We start from the raw sequence: 20,390 nt of genomic DNA on the forward strand, positions 1-20,390 counted from the left end.
CCGCCTACCTCAACATCTAACACGTTGATCAGCCGTTTCTCACAGAAGGTTTTGTCCGAACCAGTGTTGAGCAGAGCATATGTTTCAATTTCCTTGTCGCCAACGCGGACTCGAACAGGTAGAATTGACAGCCCACGGTATTCAAGAAACTACCCTGCGTCATTTCCATTTTTTGTCCTTCAAAGATGCGTACGTCGGTCGGGGTCTCGCCGGATTGTGCAGTAGCACATGATGGTATGCACTTCCTCACGGCAGACCATCTTACTGCTGCAATCGACAACCATGTGTCCCACTTTAATAAACCGGAAACATAAACCTTTCTCTCTCACAAATTGTCGTCGCTCACGATGCGATTTTCGTTTTAAACGCATATAGCAGACGTCGAGGTCATGCGGCTTAGCAAAACAAGGATACGGCAAACAAGGAATTTTGTTGTTGTGTTATTGACTGTTGTTCGTTCTGCACCGATTTCGTTGTACGTCGCCTTTTGTCGTTAGAGACTTTAATTCTTATGGGGGCCCGAAGAAAGAGACCTTTCCTATATATCGAGTTGGCTTTCTCACTCTGCTTTACAACGAAATTCACAAAATCCACTAAACGCGCGACTCCACCCCTCCCTTAACAATGCAACAAATAAAGAAACCCATTTGCATTGCATCTCCACAGGTAGCTTGCTAGCAATAACAACAATAAAACCGACGGAATTAACGGTAGACATGCCAGTGATTTCCTCCAATGATACGCATCATCTCTTAAAATGCATGTGACACGGAAAAATAAAACACGTTAATAATGAAACTAAGGGATGTTCATAACTTTAAAACATTTTTGGCGAAAAAAGTAGAGGCGACTGGTTTCTGAAATACAGCTGATCAAAGTCGCATTTTTACCGCTGCGAACGAAATCGTGCGAAAGCGAGATTATTGTTGCGTGACGTCAAAGAAGGCGTTTTGGTCGTGCGAGTGCTAGCAGAAAGCTTTTTGCGTGGGAATGGAAACATTGTAAAACTGGTGTAAGCATAATATTGCATTAAACAGGAGACAAAAAGTGCAACAAACGGATTTTGATGTTAATTTGAGCTGCAGACAGATGGCCGCTGTTTCGACCTATTATGTCTTATTTAGTTGTGGAATAATAAAACAGTTACTGGGACAGGGTGTTCTTGTTGTTACAGCATTTATGATCGCTAACGTGATACATGAACTTTTACAAACCGTCAATTTAGCATTTTCGTTTTGTCCAATCACAGCAAAAAATAGAAGTAGGTTAATTGGATTTGGAGGCTGGCAAAGACCGCCGAGAAAAACCTACCAAATTAGCTGATTAAGCAACACAACACTGTTATTCTGTCATAGTAGCATCTATTGTCTGACAGTAGCGTTGCCTACGAGTTCGCGTCATATATGATTGATTTAATTCGCCACTTTCAACCACTAATGTATTTTTCGCAATATAGTTGTAACGTTGGAATCATCAAATTAAAGTCAACACAAAGGTGAGGTTAAAGTTATGACATCACACCCACAATGACGTCATGTAATGTCACTGAGCAAACAAACGCACCATCCCCGTCTCATGGAAGAGTAATGTCGTTGCTGCTATACCCTTTGGTCTTCCGATAATCAAGGACGAATAAGCCTTTGGTTTGTGACGTCACAGTGACATATTTTTGTGTGATGTAAAACCTTGTCCTAACCTTTGAGGTAACGTAATCTTTGGATTCTCCTATGTTTGAAACTATTCGATATCTGCAATATAAGGCGCCTTTTCCTATGTAAATAATGCATTTTTTCGACGCGAGCGCCTTGTGTGATGTCAATTTCGCCACAGGAAAAAAGGTTACGATTTTTGCTCGCCGCTTCTTTTCGTGCAGTTTTCTACATTTCTTAGTTGACGTAGAACCGAAAAACTTTGGATATATGTTTGTTGTAGATGTACCTTTAATTTTGCGCAAAGTTGCCATGACCGTGGCATATGCACTTTAAAGGAGGACGGCCAACTTTTCCAAACCGTCGGGGTCGTTTCGTCCAATCTTCGGACTTTCTTGCAACTTCCTTTCGCAGCACCGAGCGATGATATGTGATTAAGCATAGCGTTTGTACAGTTCTTTCCAGGCAAGTTCGTAGCTGGTTGCAGGATTTGAGGATGACGTATAATGCCTCAGCTTCTCATTGACGCTCGGCGTGCAATGTTGCAGCAAATACGTAAGTCTTAAGTCATCAGAGTATAATCTGCTAGCAATATGAATTCTGTATCTATTTACAAATGACCAATAGTCCATAGGGTCGCCATCAAACTTTGTTATTTGTGGCTTTGGCAAAAAACCAACTTCAGTATAATGAGGACTAAAATGTGTCTTTTGTTCGTCACGTCGCTGATCATCAGTCTTAGAAGGTAAAGAATAACGAAAACAGTTGTTCCTCACCAAAGGTTGCTCCTAACAGCCAACGTTATCGGATGACGTAACCCGTACCTCCCTCGGCACCAGCACTTCAGGTGCACGAGGACGTTCGAATTCCTCGAACTTTATTTCATTTGGTTTAGGATCTTCGATCACTAATTCTTCAGGATTCTTGGGACTCACTGTGTCTTTGCGGGGTTATTCTACGAACAAACACTAGCGACTTCTTCCCACGCGTCCAGTTCAGTTCCAACTTCCGTTGAGATTTGCGATCTGCGATTTCAGCTTCCTTTTAGCCCAGTTCTTGTTCCGCATGTTGCAGGGTGGCTTGTTTTGTTGCCTCTTCTTTTCATTCTTCGTCTTTCCTGCGTGCTAAACGAGCAAGGTTTAGTTTAACACGGGTTTCCTTCAACTTTAGACTGTATTTCGAGCTCCTGGGAGATCTTACGCCACTGTGAATAGTGGAATCACGTCGTTTCTAGGTCCTACTTGCAAGGGGTGAACGGCTACCAGCTTCCGAGACAGGCACCGGTTTTGAAATGTCTCGCAGCCACTGCCTGACGCGAATGTCGAACTCGTTCTTGCCTCGAACACAATCCATTTTCCGAGACGCACTTTCCGGCATCGTGGCCTCATCAGACATATCTTCAGATAGGTTCATAACCTCAGTATAGCTTGTTTCTACGGCAAGCAACGCATCTTGCAGTTTTTTATTTTCGCGATTTAGCATCATCTCTCAGCATCGAGGTAACCATCTTGTAACTGTTTTAATGCACAGCCAAGCCGCTTTCTCTTCTTCTTTGTCAGGACAGGCATGTTGTGACTTCACAAACGGTTGTAACAATAACAGTTTATTGAAACTTTTCCAGGCTCCAGCGGATCTGCGGCGCTACACGCCACACAGCAGTTTTGACCTTTAGTCTAAATGTGTTGAAAACGCGCCCTAAATTCTCCCAGGTAGTGGCCAAGCCCGCAGAACACAACACACACTTGTATTCAATACAACGGCGGAATGACCGGTGTTACGACAATAAGCTCCCCAGTACAAAATAATTATTTCCCGCCATTACAGTGATTTTGTTTCGACGTCTTGTGACGTAATAAGCACCTGTTATCTTATGATCCCCACGTTTCGGCCGGTGTAATGTTGAGGCTGGTGTAATGTTGAGGCCGGTGTAATGTGCCTGTATGTGCTTTAATATTCTATTTTAATACAGATGTGTTCTAAATCTTTTTAAAATCGCAACTTAGGAATTTATTTCGAGAATACTGGAATAAACGTGAATATTAAAACTTGACCGACCTTATGCAACAACTGTAAGGTGGAATTGAGGAAGGACTTGAATTCCACAACCGGCACAACATCAACGCGCCAGAACAGGGACGGTTTCTACTTAAACAAAAAAAGTATCACAATTGTACATACAGTTTGCAGACATGGCAAATACTAGCACACTTACCAAACTGCTTTGCGATCGATCTATACGCAGACATAGGCTGCCCGTTGTGAAATCACATCCATCAGTTGCATTAATCAGATGCCAGTCAAATGTCTCAAAGCACAGTCAACAAACAAAAACATTACCCACGCCTGCAATAAGGCCTTATTCAACTAGAATCCTTAGTTAAAACATGATAAAAACACATGCGAATACCGACAGATCAGTAACCCTTATAAAACTGATCGAAGATTAATAGGCACTGATGCGTTATTTTTTCTCATTCAACTCAAATGGAGATACATGTGTCATTATGTTAACGCTTATTTTGCGAATCTAAAAAACACTGAATAAAGTAAGACTTGCATGATGTCGATTTTTCCTGTCAATTTGGACAGAAAAAGAAAAATTGCCTTAGTTTTCCAACCAGAGCACAAAGTCTATACCGTGCACAGCTCATATCCAAAACTGGATGGTTAGCTCAACGTTCACCAGTGCCCAATTTGTAAACGCTCTACCTGAAAAAAAACGTTGGTATTCAAAATTTCGTTTACATCGTTCGTTGTGTTTGCTTGTTTTTTTACCTCGTATGGAACTTACATTTAAAGTTTAATATCTCAACTGTGGTGATAATTACGCGTATTTTTCTCAACATACTGATTACCAGGAGTGTAGTGTTAATTTTATGGGGAGCGTAACGCTACAGCATGAAAAAGACAAATTGTGCGAATGAAGAATGGGCGTCTATAACTAATAACCGACCAATCACTTTGTAGAGTTGCGCTCCGACAGCAATGCAGCTCTACGAAACCCCGCGTATCCTATGTTTTGTACTGCATTAATATAGATACAAAAAGCTCTCAATGTTTATTGGCACTGCAATAATAGAAGTAATCCGACCTTTGTTTGGGCACAATATGGAAGTATTAGATTTTTTTTTGTATACCGGTATGCAAAATCAAATAACAATTTGTTTAAGTTGTCATAATGTTTAAGTAACTTTCCAGAGACGGTTGGGTGAGTTTCGCATCGCTTGGAATGGCGGATGATAAATTGCAAAAAAACTTTAATGCGACCGTTCGGTTCTGAGCCTCGTTGCCCAAAGTTGTTTAGTTTCTTTATACTTTGTATATGGTTGTTATTTTTTTATCACAAGAAAAGTTCGACGCCTTGAAATGAATGTGGATCTTAGAGATTGTACCCCGACCAATAAAAAAAAAAAAAATTGCTGCAAAAATAGCGCCACCTATTGGATAAAATTAGGGTTACTGGTCTGTCGGTATCCGCATGTGATAAACACTGGCAACACAAGAACAGGCAAATATAACCACGCGGTCTGCACTCGCACGGCTACTGCGCAGCCTTGTTACGCCTCAAACATGATGCGTCAAACATAGAAAACACAACAACAACAAAAATTAATAAATTTTGGTTTGGGAATCTACACCCACTGTCCATAAACTCAACTATAAGCGCGTTGTGTTTTTCGTCGTAAATTTTCGCAAACTCGTTTGGTCTGTTAAGCTTCCTGCCATTAAACCGAGTGCGCTTTATTCCTGTTAACTTTTTTCCATGCTCCCCTGCGTTCGATTATCGGCGATCAACGTTTGTCCAAATCCGCATTTTTGGACTTTCAGAACGTATTTAAAATACACGATATTCGTTCGAGAGATCAGTCTATGAACTATAGAGTGTGAAAAAATCATGCAACTACCTCATAACCGAATATGAATATGTTTTTTTAATCGAATATGAATATGTTTTTTATAATTTTCGTATCATTCGAAAGATCAGTCTATAAACTATAGAGTGTAAAAAAATCATGCCACTACCTCATTGGCTTTCGTGTGAGACAATTATATTTTGCTATGAAGCATCTTTAGTGTCTGTAAAAACAACGTATAAAAGAGTAAAATGAATTCAAATATATAACCAAAAATAACAGGTGGTTGCCCTGTTCACACCCAACCATTAAAATTTGCACAAATTTCAATTTTACCCAGACTTATATATGTGGATCAAGTTTTGTGAAAACTTTGTGCAGTACAAAGTCAACAAAAGCCGACCGGTACGTTATAAGCAACATAGGTTGTTTTTGTCGTTCTATATAAGTTGCTTGAACAAAGTTGGTTGCAAAAGTACGTGTCTGCAACAGGAATATATTGTGCGGTAGAGGCATAGTCCATACAAACACGTAAACAAACGTACGTATGTATTGACCATGCTAGCGTGTATTGCAGTGGGCAATTTCAGTTAATAACGCCACAGCGACATAATATTGGTATGACATATAATAGTATATGACGATATCTTTGTTTTGGCGTAAACAAAATTGTTTTTTTTAGTTTGGAACAAAAGAAAACCGTTTTCGCTCTAGACCACTGGAATCAAACAAGTAAAAGTACAAAGTGGTTTTTATTTAAGGGGTTTATGTGTCAATATTGGCTAAATTTAACGGTGCATCACCCTTGTTATTGTTTCACTTGAGGGATCTGTTTTCGTTTCAGTCTTGGAGAAACTTTTGTGGACCGAGTTATTTGGCATTTTTAGATTGATCGATTTTGTATTGCACGCTGCTTTTTGATGATGCTTTGCAATAAAAAAACTGTGGGCTATTTCCGTCATAAGGCTTCCCATCCTGATCACGACAGGGCAACGATTTGTACGCCGTAAAACACATAACCACAAAATTTGATGCAGATAAACGCGACAATCGAAAACAAGTCTACTTTTTTAATATGCTGCTCCCGAAAAAACACAGCGAGGATTACACGGACAATGACGGGACGCTCTCCAGTGAGAAATAATTGTTTCCCGCCACCACAGTCATTACGTTTGGAACACCTTGTGACGAAACAAGCGCCTAGTATTATCTTCTCGTTTCGGCTAGTATTGTATAGTTGTGTGTTATAGCCGCGAATTAACTAATCTTGTCATCCAACAGAATCCAAAATATACTTTTTATATAAACCGTTCCACGTCATTGAGCACCATTTCAAAAGGTTGTTTCACCATGGTTTCGGTTTCACCCATACAATCAAGCTTCTGCTGGATTTTTATCACAAAACAGAGTATATTCCAGGAAAAAAATACCATGACAGATATTTCATATGAATTACTCTGCAAGTCTCAGGTTTTCCATCATTTCATCACAATTTCTTCAATCACAGACGTTTTCACCCTTTTTTTTTGGGGGGTGACGTCACATTCAACCAAGTACGAAACCACCTAGGATTTCTACCAATTTTAATTACTTTCACGCTTATCAGTGCCAAATTCTTGAAAGATATAGAGATTTTAAAGAAATTAATGGTGCCGGAAAAATTATTAGTGCTGAAATTGGTTGCATATGATCCACCGCCAGAGCAAAAGGCGCGAAACGGCCCTTCTTTGATGTCAAGGTAAACGAGCGAGTAAATTCGACTCTTGTGAGTCTTCATCATGAGAGTGCATGGACACTATTAACCAGATTGGATTACCTTGAAAATCGGCCGAACCGAAGCTGCTACACAACAAAACTTTGACGCTTTCTACATTTGCACTGTCGTTTTGAGAAAGATACGCAACTGTTTTAAAAAGTCCAAAGAAAATTAGAGGATTACTCAAAAGAAGGGTTTGCTCGAAGAATACCCACACGGACCGTTTTTCATACATGACATACATGGTACATACTAAGGGTAGCAAATTTCAAATTGTTTTCGACTGCGCTGCTTCCCATTAGGGATTGTCATTGAACGACATATTGCAAGGTGTTGCAAGGCCCTGATCTTACTAATAGTCTGTTGGGAGTGTTGCTACGTTTTCGTCAGTAGGTGGATGCCTTTGCGGCTGACATCAAAGGCATGTTTCTGCAGATGTCGTTTGCTCCAAAGGATTGTGATTCGCTACAATTTTAGTGGTGGCCTGTAGCGGTTTGGGGCGCCCCCCAGTGGACTACCAAAGTGATGTGCTGCGCCGGATCCGGGTGCCCGGATATTGGTCATTATTTAATATCCGGACCCGGCCAGATTACATTTTAATTTACTAAAAATTTGCATATTACCCGTTTTTGGGAACCTGTTGCAAAAAAACGATACTTGCTGAATTATATTTTATACACGGGGTAAAGGTTTGAGTCGTGATCATACAATATCAATTCGTTAGTGTCTTTACGAAAATGTGCTGTATTTAGTGGGTCAATAAAATGGAATTGCTTCCGGAATGAATTTGACAAGGCCAGACAGTGGTATAGGAGTCCAGAATTTCTGTGGAAACGTAGAATTTTGTCTAAACCAGCCACATGTCCTTTCTGTTCTATGCTAATCACGAATTAAAAACACATACTGTTTGTGCTGTGTATGTGACTGTTAACCAAACGCCTCTACGGAGCTTGTTGCAACATTTCTCCTCGTGGGTTACCATAAACATAAAGAAATTGGTTATCTAGTTAACCCGCTTTAGGGATGGTCTACTGTGGAAATACGGACGAAGTGGAGCTGCAGTTTCTAGTGATCCACCCCCCAAATTTAGCCCGCTTGAGCCAACGGTTCAAGAGATGGTTACGAGACACATTTGCAATAGGTGCAATTAACAACAAGCTTTTTCTGCTGATCTAGCGAAACTGCCGAACTGTACAAGTTTTTGAACAAGGAAAAATTTTTTCTTTTATCTGCAGAAAAGAGATTTTTATCACTGCCAATCACCATCAACAATTTTCCATCACAAAAACTGTTAGATGTAAAACAGAGTACTTAACAGACAGAGTACGATATAGTTTTCCGCCTCTTCCTCCTTGAATTCGCATTGCTTTGATCTTGCTTACTTGCTTTCCAAGCGACCATATCTCCCACACTAAGCTTGCATGCTATTTCGTTATCTCCCATTAAAGCAGCACGAGCCCTCACACGGCTATAAACTGGAAATGTTGCAAATTCGTGCAATTCTTTTTGATCTGTTCTTCCACATAAAAATAAACATAACAGCTTGACTTCTCTGTACTTGTTGATAGGCTCTGAGTGTTCGCATAACTGACGGCGAATCCCTACTGCTTGCACTTGTTGGTTCAAATCCCTACTGCTTGCACCCTTCTCATCACTTGTTCTCTTTTTAATCTGTTGCCATTTAGTTTTGATAAAAGCCGCATTGTCAATCATTGCTGCTTCTACACCCTCGTCTCCGTTCATGGCGTCCAACTGTATGCTTACTAGTAACATGCATTAACTTTTAAAACTGATTAATTTTTTGCCATAGTTTTATATCCACACCCCACCCTACACCTCGTCGTTTCGATTTTATACAATACAACGGCTTCAATCTATGACAACATGACGTCCAGGCGCCTGCAATGATTCATCCTGGACGAGAACATCGCTTAGACATAATTTACTTAGGTGCTGTTCAGCTTGTTTATGTCACGTAATTGTAATAAAATAGCTCATGTCAACTTATGTCCAGGTAACGGTGGGAATGCCAGAGTTCGAATGACACCACTCCGAATGAAGTCGACCTCACATCTCACTGACTTGAACCACAACTCAGGTGAATGCAATGGTATCACCCAATCCAATAGTTTACACTGACTGACCGAATGACTTTCAAAACCTATTAGTCAGGGTTTCGCCTCGTGTTCGTTGCGCGCCTAAAGTAATGTAATTGTTTCGTCATATTTATCACTTCATGCAACATGGATATAAACTTACATTAAATATCTATATTTATGCACAGATTTTGTCTATAATATTCCTTTTTTTAATGTAAAAAGGCTATTTTAACCCATATCGCAACCAATATCAGTAACCGATCTTGTAACACCACACGCATGTCTCCTAACTTAATTCTTCACACAACTGGGACGCAGACTGAACGAAGGATGCAGACGGAGTTAGGCTTCCCTGCAGAACTCGCACAATATTCATCGTAACTTGTTATATACGTGTTATCCTCTGCATTTCATTCTGACATTTACTCTGCCATCCAACTATAGACCTAAAATTTTACTAACTAACTGCCACGCACTTTGGACAAATTAATTCAAACCAACTGCAACGTGTCGTTCTATTAAAAAAATTAGTCTGCTCACGGAGTCAAATTTAGTAGCTATAGTAAACAACTCGCATAGCAGACTTAGTTTCAATTATAGCAGCGGAGTTTACAACGGGTATTGGTGCGAAATAAAATTTTTGCAGAATACAAATGAATACCCGATATGCAATAAATGAACACTAGAGGTCAAAATTCCACCACAAGAGGGGGGAATTTTGGGTGGCTCCATATCAAAACTTTTTTGTTTTGCCTTTCTGCACAAAAGTGTCAATTTACATGCTTTTATCACAAAATACGCAATTGTTGTGCTCTGCCGCTGGACTATTGTCACAACTTACAAATATACAACTTATCTCTGCTTAGAAGTAAAACAATATACTTCTTAGATGATGTTAAGATACTTATTGATTGCTTCTTTCTTTGTTATGTCTTGTCCTAATATTAAACAAAAGATGGTGATCAAATCGTACATAGCTTACGTTAACATTCCTAGAGTTCCAAAAGGAGTAAAAGACGATCACGCCAGTATAAGATCTTTATTGAAGAAATATTGATTGTTACGTAGTTTGGTACCCAACATATCGACGATTGACCGAAAGGTACCACAAAGTGGAAATATGTGTGCCTGCTAGTCTACCAGCTAGCACAGTGCCACATCAACAGCTGCACTGATGAGACCTTACAGGTCGAAACAGTGCGTGTATACACCCTGTCTGCAGCTCTCATTGATTATTATGGCTCTTTTGCGCATATAAAGAAATATTAATTTCGCCTGTTGGCATCTTCAATTAGCTTACGTTACAAAGCTTCTTGAAACTGGGCCACTTCACACAAAACCGTACGGGTGTATGATGTCATAAACAACAACACAAACAGCAAGTAACAATGACAAGGCTTGTGTGAAGAGATTGAATGGATTTGTTTGATAGAATTTGTACCATATCTTTTTCAAGCTTCAACGGGAGAGCTGCAATAAAACGTAGGTGCTTTAAAGGTAAGCTTACCCAAATTAAAAAGTGACAAAACGCATAATCCTAAAACATAGGTTTCTTGTGTAATGTAGGTTTTCAGTACAGATCATACAATATGTTTGGTTTTCTTTTCAAAACATTTTAATAATCGATTTTCAATCGAGTGTCATGTTTCGCTAGGTAAGTGGTTCTTAAACTTTTTTGGTCGCGCCCCCCTGACATCATTTAATACATCTTGCGCCTCCCACACACTGATCAATGAAAGGGATAGGGCTGTTCTTTTTTAAACCAGTTATTTAATGCGTGTTCTGGTGGATGACGTTGCACATCGCAGGTCGGCCTTTGTTCGTGATCACGTTTGGCAAACGAAACTAAATTTTCTGCACACTGCGCTTAAACCTTTTGTTTACCTAGATCCGCATGTTTCAAAAGTTTTTATTTTTTATTTGTTTGTAAAATTAGATATTTCTTATTTTTACTATTTGCTGCTTTTATGGTTGTTTCCAAAATCAAAATGCACACATGCGATGGAACATACAGTACGATAAGATTAAACCAAAGTGAAATAAGTAACTAATGTGGAAATTTGAACAAACCTACATTTCTGTTCTGTTTATCCTTGAAGTCCACAGAAAATATTGGTACCTGCAGTAAACCGGTTCCTACTGCAAAACTGGCTGGGGACTCTTGCTGTAGATTATGTAGAAAAGGGCTTCTGGCGTGCCGAAACCTAATGAAATCTCGCTGTCATGTAGCCAGTCAGGCAGCCGTGAAAGTAAAAAAAAATCGGGAAAATATACCATTGTGTTTTCGTATACTGTGTGAATAACATGCTAAATTTAAGTTTCCATAACTATTTGTAATACACCAATCGTTTAATTTCTACCGGAACAGCGTTTCGACTTCGGCTTACGGTCAGCACTGTAGCCAGAGCTGTTATAACGTCGTTATTTCAAAGATTTGTCCTTGTGTACGATTTAAAGAAGAAAGGTACCATCATAAAAATCCTCTGAACAACGTGACTGAAATAATATCTATACTGGATCATCGAAGAGCAACGTGCTTATTTTTTTTATAAGCTCATCAAGGTAATTCTAATTTAAGTAATTGGAAAATCAAAGCCTTAAATGTTTTTAACAACCAGTTCGCTAATTTACACGAAAGATTAGGAAAATCTTTCCAATTTATGAGTATAATGGCTCAAAGTATTGGTTACCCCGGAACAAAAAATATGGAACCTTTCACAAACATCTCAACCATATAAAAAATGACTATTTTTCCTGCTAGTTTCAGGTTTGGTATTATAGGTTTTTAGCTGGTTTCTGAGCCGTATATAGATTTACCATATATAGTCGATTGATACAAATAAGGTTAGTTTGCTGAATTTTTTGGGGTACGATTATGGCATGCGAAAACTTTGTTCCGCTCCCAATTAATTATTTAATTTGGGCCACCGGTTTAGCATGTTATTTTGGAATATTTCTCACAACAACTTTGTTGCTGCGCAGCATTTTTTATAAATATAAGTAAACGAGTAATTTTTTGCTATAGGTCACTTATGGCGAAAAATAAAAGATGCCATTCTTCAAGTCAAAGTTCCAGATGTTCCACGTCTACAGCAAGCTCAAGCGGGCTTATCAAACGAAAAGGCTCGAAAGATCTAGAGGATTTTCGTAGTCATCTGTTTAAAATTTTGAAGGAAGTTTATGAAGACACTGGTATTACCCGTCCGGCCATGGATGCAATGAACGTAATGATAAATCATCTGTTCGGTGTTCTGGCAAAAGCAGCATCAACTTGCATGAAGGACGCAAACCGAACAACAATGACCGAAAAAGACGTCCAGAGCGCTGTACGTCGAATACTACCTGGAGAACTTCAAAAACACGCTGTTTCTGAAGGAACGAAAGCTGTGGCAAAGTTCAAAAGTTTTTACATGAGCGAATAAAATCGTTAAACTTATTTATATCAGTTTTTCCTGCAAATGGGTTTGCAAAGATTTAATGTGTTCTGATTGCAAAAACTATTCAATTTGAACTTCTTTGCTTCTTTTCAATTTAAAACCAATTTTTAATATTATGTGCAGTTTTAAAATTTATTAGGCAACGGGGAAAGATTACAAGATATCATTTTTCATAATTCTCGCAGCAATATAATACATGCGGCCCACAGAAGCTATATTTAAGATATTCTCGTGACACAACAGTAATTTCGTTGAGTCATTACGTCCTTTTGCGTCCCGAACGCGGATATTAATAATTTAGTTATAAAATCGATATAGGCTACTCTAGATAAAAAAATATCTTTATCTTTAGGTTGCTAAATGTTCAATTTTTATTTGTCAGCGTCAACGGATTCGGTAGTTTTCGCATGGAGTCGGATTCGCTAAAAAAACGACGACCACGACTCCTTTTATACCATCTGTTGTATAATTATGCAACAAATTCCCCCAGTCGGACTTCTGACAACCTTACAATAATAGCACACAGATATCCGGCCAAATCTGAATATTCATGACGTCAGAGTACCGCAAATATTACACTCTAATTAACTTCACTTTTGAATAAAAGTCGGATCAAACCAAAAAAAATTCTTTTTTCGCGACTTCAAAACCTTGTTTTTTTAACCCAGATTAACAACAAGCTATAAAAGCCAAAAGGAGAAATAGGCTACATATCGAGACTCATTAGCATTATATTTCGTTCGTCGCTAGTATAGGCCGGTGGTGTTTATTTCCAGTGTGTTTTGCACGCGAAATGGGTTCAAATCCCGGTGTGACCAAAAAAGAAAACGTTTGGGTCGATAGGTGCCTATCCATATTCTCCTGGCGTATCCATATTTTTATGAAAAGGGAAGTCTGTGAAATTTCTTGTTGATTTCAATGTATTAATTACTGATAGGAATTTTACGCTTTTTACGTCGGGATCTGCTGCCAACATGGTGTCGAAAGCTTGATGTCGGGTCTTCGCCCATGCGACTCTTCAACCGACGCATCGCATGACTGCAGTAATCGTCGCCTGAAAGGAGTTAAATTAAGAAAAGTAGAAAGAAATGTGCGGTTGCTGTCTGTCTGTGTACACTTTGCAATCGCCAGTAGTGGGCCTACATAAAAATAATATTCTCTTCATCTACATGGACTTTAATTTTGGAGTTTATTACCAATCATAATTCCTAATAATGCTGCGAGACAAAGGGGATACACACAGATCTCTCTCTTGGTTCATGTGTTTATTTGTTGGAACAGTGTAAATACAGAAAGGAGCAGACGAAACAAACAGATCATGGCTGTGATCAAGAGTACGCTAAACATGCTCCCTAAACATTTCTGCACACTTCCGCCAGTGAAAATGCGTACAGAACACACATACGGATTTGTTTGATGAAAGTTAATAATTTTTTTTAACTACCTTAACTACCTTAACTATATGTTACTATTTTTACGAAGTATTTGAGGTGAATATTTTGATAAATGTGTGTTGCAGTTCGGGACTTTTGTTACATGCAATTATTTATTTATTCTGTCTAAATTGCTGATTTCCCTTTTGTGTAAATTTAGATTTTACATTGGGAAAATGCTTTGAACTTGTTATTTGGTACAAAAAGCTAATAAATTAGGTCTAAATATTATTGATATATCCGCATGTAAATCTGCTACTACCTGGTAGAACTGCAATGATATCCGTGTACAAAGTGCTTGAACGGAATTTTTTCGGTAAATAGGAAAAATCTAGTAATACCGGATCATCGGGCCGCGGGCGGGTTGGGGTACTTGCACTGGGAAGTAACTAATGTAGGATAGCTTTGTACAGTTAAATTATAAAGTGTACCAAATACAGTCAAATAAATATTGGGTCTAGTGTACGATGTATATATATATATATTTATTAGGAAAAAATGTCACTAAGTGTTTTTGCTGTTTTTTGAAGACAGGAATTGGTTTTCAATACAAAATGTCCAAAGAAGCATGCACAAAAATAAATGAAACAGAAATGTTTCCCAATACAGCAAAGGCTGTAAATAGTTTAAAAGATTCGTTGCTTTGTCAGTCATGTAACAGTTACATGAAGCAACCAGTTGCTCTGCGTAACTGTGATCACATATTTTGTTTAGCCTGTGTTGAACAAGCATCAGTATGTCCTGTGTGCAGAATACCTTTGTGGATTCAAGACAAAGTTGTCAGCAAAAAGATGCAGAATATATCAAACACTTGCTTGCAAATTAATGATCAGATGAAGATAATAGCTGATGTTCCAGAATACGGAAGTTTTGATCCCAAGTACTGTCAAACTGAATCCCAAATATTGTTAAAAACACCATACAGTAAAACCAAAAAAGGCACAAAGCAAGTTGGCACTCCAAAAACTCAGAGCTTGCCCTATCCTAAGCTGACAAAATCTTGCCAAAAAAACAAAAAGGGGGAAAGTGACTTGCATTTAGCTGCAATTAGTGGACAATACCAAACATTAGTTTCATTGCTTGAAGATGGTGCTGATGTTAATGTAAAAGATAATGCAGGTTGGTCCCCGCTCCATGAAGCTTGTATAAGGGGATATAATAGTATTGTAGAAAAGTTGTTGGACTTTGGAGCTTTTGTTGATATGCCTGGCCATGGAAATGACTCACCGCTAATGGATGCTGTTGCTAATGATAATTATGAAACTGTTGAATTACTCCTCAAAAGGGGAGCGAACACTACTCTCAGAAATGCAGAAGGCAAAACGGCTGAGTCATTTGCCAAAAGTGAACCCATGAAAATATTGCTTAAGTCTTCAATGAAAAACTTTGATAAGAAACAAGATTTTTCTGCTTATAAGATGGACAAACTCTCTGAAAAAACTATAGCATTTTCAAGTTCCATTGAAAGTACAATTGTCACATTATGCACTGAATGTTTAAAGTGCAAAGTTCTTAAAGGTACTGCCTTTGGATCAACACACTTTTTGACAAAGGTTAATCATGCTGGAAAAGCAATAAGGTCATTAAAGTACTTGCAAGCTATTGCCTGTGGAGCTTGGATTCTGAATGAAAAATGGATAAATGCATGTATTACCCAGAAAAACTTGGTAGATGAAGTTTCTTTTCAAGTTAAAGGTTGTTTGGAAGATCCAAATGTTGGTGGCCCACTTCGGTCAACAACAAGCAGACTTAGGCAACTTCCTCGCCTGTTTGATGGTTGCCATTTTTATTTACATGGTGTCTTTTCATTACCAAACAAAAAAGAAATTATTGAGCTCATAAAAGCTGCTGATGGGCAAGTTTTAAGTAGATCACCGAAACCAGATAGCGACTGTATTCAAGTGTGTAGAAAAGTACCATATCATATTTCTCCAGACACACAAAATCACTCTTATACTTACTACATTGTTTATGACTCATCGCAAAAATCTCTTCCAAAATTTATACAACAAGGAAAAGTGTCTACTGTACCAGTTTCATGGATCTTAAATTGTCTGTCACAGTTTTCCTTTGTTAATATTCCTGTTGATTTATTGTGAGAAATGTGTTGTGATTGTGCAGTTTTGTAGTTATTCTTGCTAGTTTTGTAACAACAGAATCAAAAGCTTTCATTTTTTGTAACAGTGTGCAAACTATCTTTTCCCAAAACCTACTGTATCTGAGCCTCTGGCAACAACCATGTCAAAGCTTTGTGTTACATAAGACAGATACCATTGTTTTTTGTTTTCAACAGGTTTTGAAAAAACTAATACTATCTTGCTTTGTGGCAACTATAATTGGTACAATGCTGGAGGAGGATCTTGAGATAGCTATCAAAGTTGTAGTTGTTGGAAATGGTGCTGTTGGAAAGTCCAGTATGATACAAAGATATTGTAAAGGTATATTTACTCGAGAATATAAGAAAACCATTGGTGTTGACTTCCTGGAAAAAGAGATGCGGTATGTGTATGTATAAATTAGTTTCATTTATTTTGTTTAAAAATTTGGTGTGGTTTATACAAGTATAAGTTTATTACTACTGTTTCACAATCTGTTGCCACTTTTGTACACATTGACAAATATGTTGTCAACCAAAGAAAACAAACAAACTTTAGTTCAACATTTATGACGTATTTTGATGCAGTAATTGTTTTTTTGTTGGATCTGGAAGAACAAAGATTTTATGAAAAAAAAATACTCTAAAGTTGCATATAGGTTAAAGTGAATTACTTAATTGCATATAGGTTTAAATATGGCCAACAATGTAATGTTTGAGACACTTACAGGCTTCATGACAGTGATATTAGACTCATGTTATGGGACACTGCAGGCCAGGAAGAATTTGATTCAATAACAAAGGCTTACTACAGAGGTACAAGTTTGTTCTACAAATATTGATAAACATTAAAAAAACCTAACATTTTTCATGCCCCCAATATGCATGTGTTTATAGTAGAGTGATTTTCACTTAAGAAACATGCTAATTATTGAAAAAAAACATTTTGAACCATTGCTGACTTATTTATGAGCTTTTCCAATTAGCTGATGGCGTTGAATGCAATATGTATGATGTTGTCGTACAGTTTGGCAAAAGTTGTTATTATGAGATAGCCAAATGTTGTTTAAGTACTTTACAAACTTTGAATAGATTTTTAACGCTTACTAAAAATGATTTACCGAGTTTATTTGATCTAAATCAATCGAAAGCCCAATGCACTATTACTTTCGGATGTGGTTTATCTAGCAATTATTTGAAAACTGTTATGACCATTTCTTTCTCATAAATAAATATATTATTATGTTAGTTATTTGGGTAGCCTGACTTGATGTTCAAAAATAATAAAATTAAATTTGTCCTTTTTCGGCTAATATCCCAACTTTATGGTTTTTAAATAGGTGCCCAAGCATGTGTTCTTGCTTTCTCAACCACTGACAGAGATTCTTTTGATGCAATCGAAAAGTGGAGGAGTAAGGTGGAGGAAGAAGTTGGACCAAATATACCTTTAGTTCTTGTTCAAAACAAAATAGATCTTTTGGAAGAAGCAGTTATTGAACAGTATGTTTATGCATGTGTGACATTTTGCCACAATTATAAAACATTTATTTGTTAAATTTTAGAGAGGAAGCTGAAAACCTAGCAAAAAAATTAAAGCTACGTTTTTATCGCACATCAGTAAAGGAAGATCTCAATGTAAATGAAGGTAAATCTGCCATACAAAACTTAAAACTAAGTGTGCTTTATTAACTAAAAAATATTTATTATTTATAAATATTTATTGTATATTTAATAATTTGTGATATATACTCTTGTGTGTGAATTTTAAAGATTATTATAATATTAAAAGCATGAAGTCCATATAACATTTGTAAAGCAGTGAATGTAAACTATATATACTTTTTAGTGTTTCTGTACTTGGCTGAAAAGCATATGCAGAAATCCAAACAGGAAGCAGAAATGGAGACGGAAAATACAACACCAATTAGACAAATCGGTATTTGTTTATTGTGCTTTTAGGGTCATGGTAACGTACCTGATGTGGCCCAGTGCATTATGCAAGCATAATTTTTGCAACTTGCCAAGCAAAAACTTTTTGCCACTCTATTTTTGTTAAGTTACTGCAATTATTTGAAGACCATTAATTTGGTAATTAAACCCATACTATAAGGTAGTACAAGTTGCTGTTTGGGGCATACTGTTCGGGATTTGCGGGCCACGAGATTTTATATGAACCTTTCAGCGACTAACAAACTTTAACAATTTTAAAAATAGCTAGTTAAAGCTTTTGAATCTTTTTAGGTCTCTTTAATACCACAAGTGCCAACTCATCAAAATCAAACAACAAAAATGGAAACCTTGAAACTGGGGGAGAAACTATTAATTTGCAGCCAAGCAAGTCAAGGGTTGCTTCTAAAAACAAAAATCCATTTAGTAGATGTAAATTTTTCTGATCTTTGACATTTATGACAACTTTTTAAAAGGCAGACCCTCAATGTTTCTTGGAATGTGGCAGTAGTGCACCAATTACATGTTAACTAATGCGACTTCATATATACTTTAGTGGTTTCTGTTTTTACCCCTTTTAAAACAGCCATAGGTCACATAATTTATAAGATTGTGTTGCTTGTTATTGCACTTCTATTTTTCTGTACTTTTTCTTATTGTGGATATGGTGGGTAAATTGTAAAACTGTGATATAAGTTTTGGTTGTGCCAACACAGTGAATTACTTGTGTCCGAGGGAGTCTGTTTAGCATGTTTTTTTTTATCATGTATGCACAAAAAAGCAGAATTCAGTTATTTGGAAGTTGAGCTTGGAATCTGCTTGCTAAGGTATTTTAGACCTCAGTCCCATATTGATTACCTGACTATTTGTAGTATAAATGAAAGTATGTGGTTTCTGTATGCAATTATATGTTCCAATGCTGCCTACTCTCGAAGTGGCTACATGATATGTTTTTATTTCTGTATGTTGAATACTTGCACCCATTTCCTGCACTAAATTGTATCACTTAATAATATCACAAATTTATGATCAGACCAAATGTAAAGTGTATTCGGATATTGTTTCAGGGCTGGAGGCCAGCGTGAATGTTAAACTTTGGCTCCTTCATGTTATAATAGTGACTCCATTGCAGGCTCAAAAAACTCGTATGTGTTTCCCAGTATAAGCACTGTGTGAGAATAAGATCTCGATCTACATATGTGTAATTTTTCGGCATTTGGCTTCATATAAGCTACCTGCCACGTCGATCTGGCTTCTCATTTATCCGTTCTCGAAAGCAGTTGCATTACTCGTTACGGACATTGAAATTTTCGCTTTCTTATAACCACATGTAAATTTTGTTTTGTTGCAAGCATTAATCGTGATTAAAAGTACTAAACACAAAAAAATTTACTGAAGTGGAACACGAGTCAGTTTCTTCTCACAGCGATTTCACGGACAAAAGGGACAAAAAAAATCGCCAGTTAACAAAACTTTGAACGCGGGTTACTCGGCCGCCCTTCGAGGCAGAAGCATGATTTACACGTAAAAGTTCATAGGCTAACCTTTCTAACGATATCAAAATTATAAAAAAAAACATATTCATAATCGGTTATGAATATCATATGCGTATTATGGCATAACTCTAAGCAACGACGTTTGCCGTTGAAATCCTTTAAATCAAATATTCTTTTGCCTTCATCAAATAACACCAAATTTGGCCTTCTAAAAAAACAAGAACATTGTCAAATTTGCAAAACAAAACCATACCCACCTTATTTTCCCATGTTTTCAACACATTTCGGCCATAAAACCATGCACAAACGTATGCCGATAAAATCCTTTTGAACCAACAACCTTACACACTCCTGCTATCGAATAAAATCAAATTTGGCCTTCTAAAAAAACAAGAACCTTTTTTAATTGGACAAATAGTAACCATACCTCCTTGCGCCCTTGAACGATATATAGAGCAGCACGCGAATCGAACACAATTCGGTCATAAAATCTTGCAAAAACTTATGCCGATGATATTTCACGGCTAATCTGATATCGCCCAGTGCTCTAATTGAACGTGCAATAGGAATGTGTTACGTCATCGACGAGCGGCATGGAAATCCTGAATGCACGTGACTGCAAGC

At 37.6% G+C, this 20,390-nt stretch overlaps 3 protein-coding genes across 3 annotated transcripts; all 3 read left to right on the forward strand.

Moving 5' to 3' along the window:
• The first annotated feature begins 12,390 nt into the window (after nt 1-12,390).
• On the forward strand, nt 12,391-12,780 carry LOC145902910 (uncharacterized). Its single transcript, XM_082990998.1, has one exon. It carries the CDS (start codon nt 12,391-12,393, stop codon nt 12,778-12,780), a length of 390 nt encoding a protein of 129 aa, XP_082847124.1.
• Nucleotides 12,781-14,619: 1,839 nt separating this feature from the next.
• On the forward strand, nt 14,620-16,521 carry LOC145903834 (BRCA1-associated RING domain protein 1-like). Its single transcript, XM_082991996.1, has one exon. It carries the CDS (start codon nt 14,696-14,698, stop codon nt 16,325-16,327), a length of 1,632 nt encoding a protein of 543 aa, XP_082848122.1. The 5' UTR covers nt 14,620-14,695; the 3' UTR covers nt 16,328-16,521.
• A 51-nt stretch (nt 16,522-16,572) lies between these two features.
• LOC145903835 (ras-related protein Rab-23-like) lies at nt 16,573-19,650 on the forward strand. The gene is made up of 6 exons (XM_082991997.1): nt 16,573-16,727; nt 17,054-17,139; nt 17,664-17,823; nt 17,886-17,968; nt 18,170-18,259; nt 18,565-19,650. The coding sequence occupies exons 1-6, from the start codon at nt 16,573-16,575 to the stop codon at nt 18,714-18,716; spliced, it is 726 nt and encodes a 241-aa protein (XP_082848123.1). The 3' UTR covers nt 18,717-19,650.
• Nucleotides 19,651-20,390: the final 740 nt, after the last annotated feature.

The sequence above is a fragment of the Ascidia mentula genome, chromosome 5 (assembly GCF_947561715.1).
Source record: "Ascidia mentula chromosome 5, kaAscMent1.1, whole genome shotgun sequence".
In the NCBI taxonomy this organism is placed as follows: domain Eukaryota; kingdom Metazoa; phylum Chordata; class Ascidiacea; order Phlebobranchia; family Ascidiidae; genus Ascidia; species Ascidia mentula.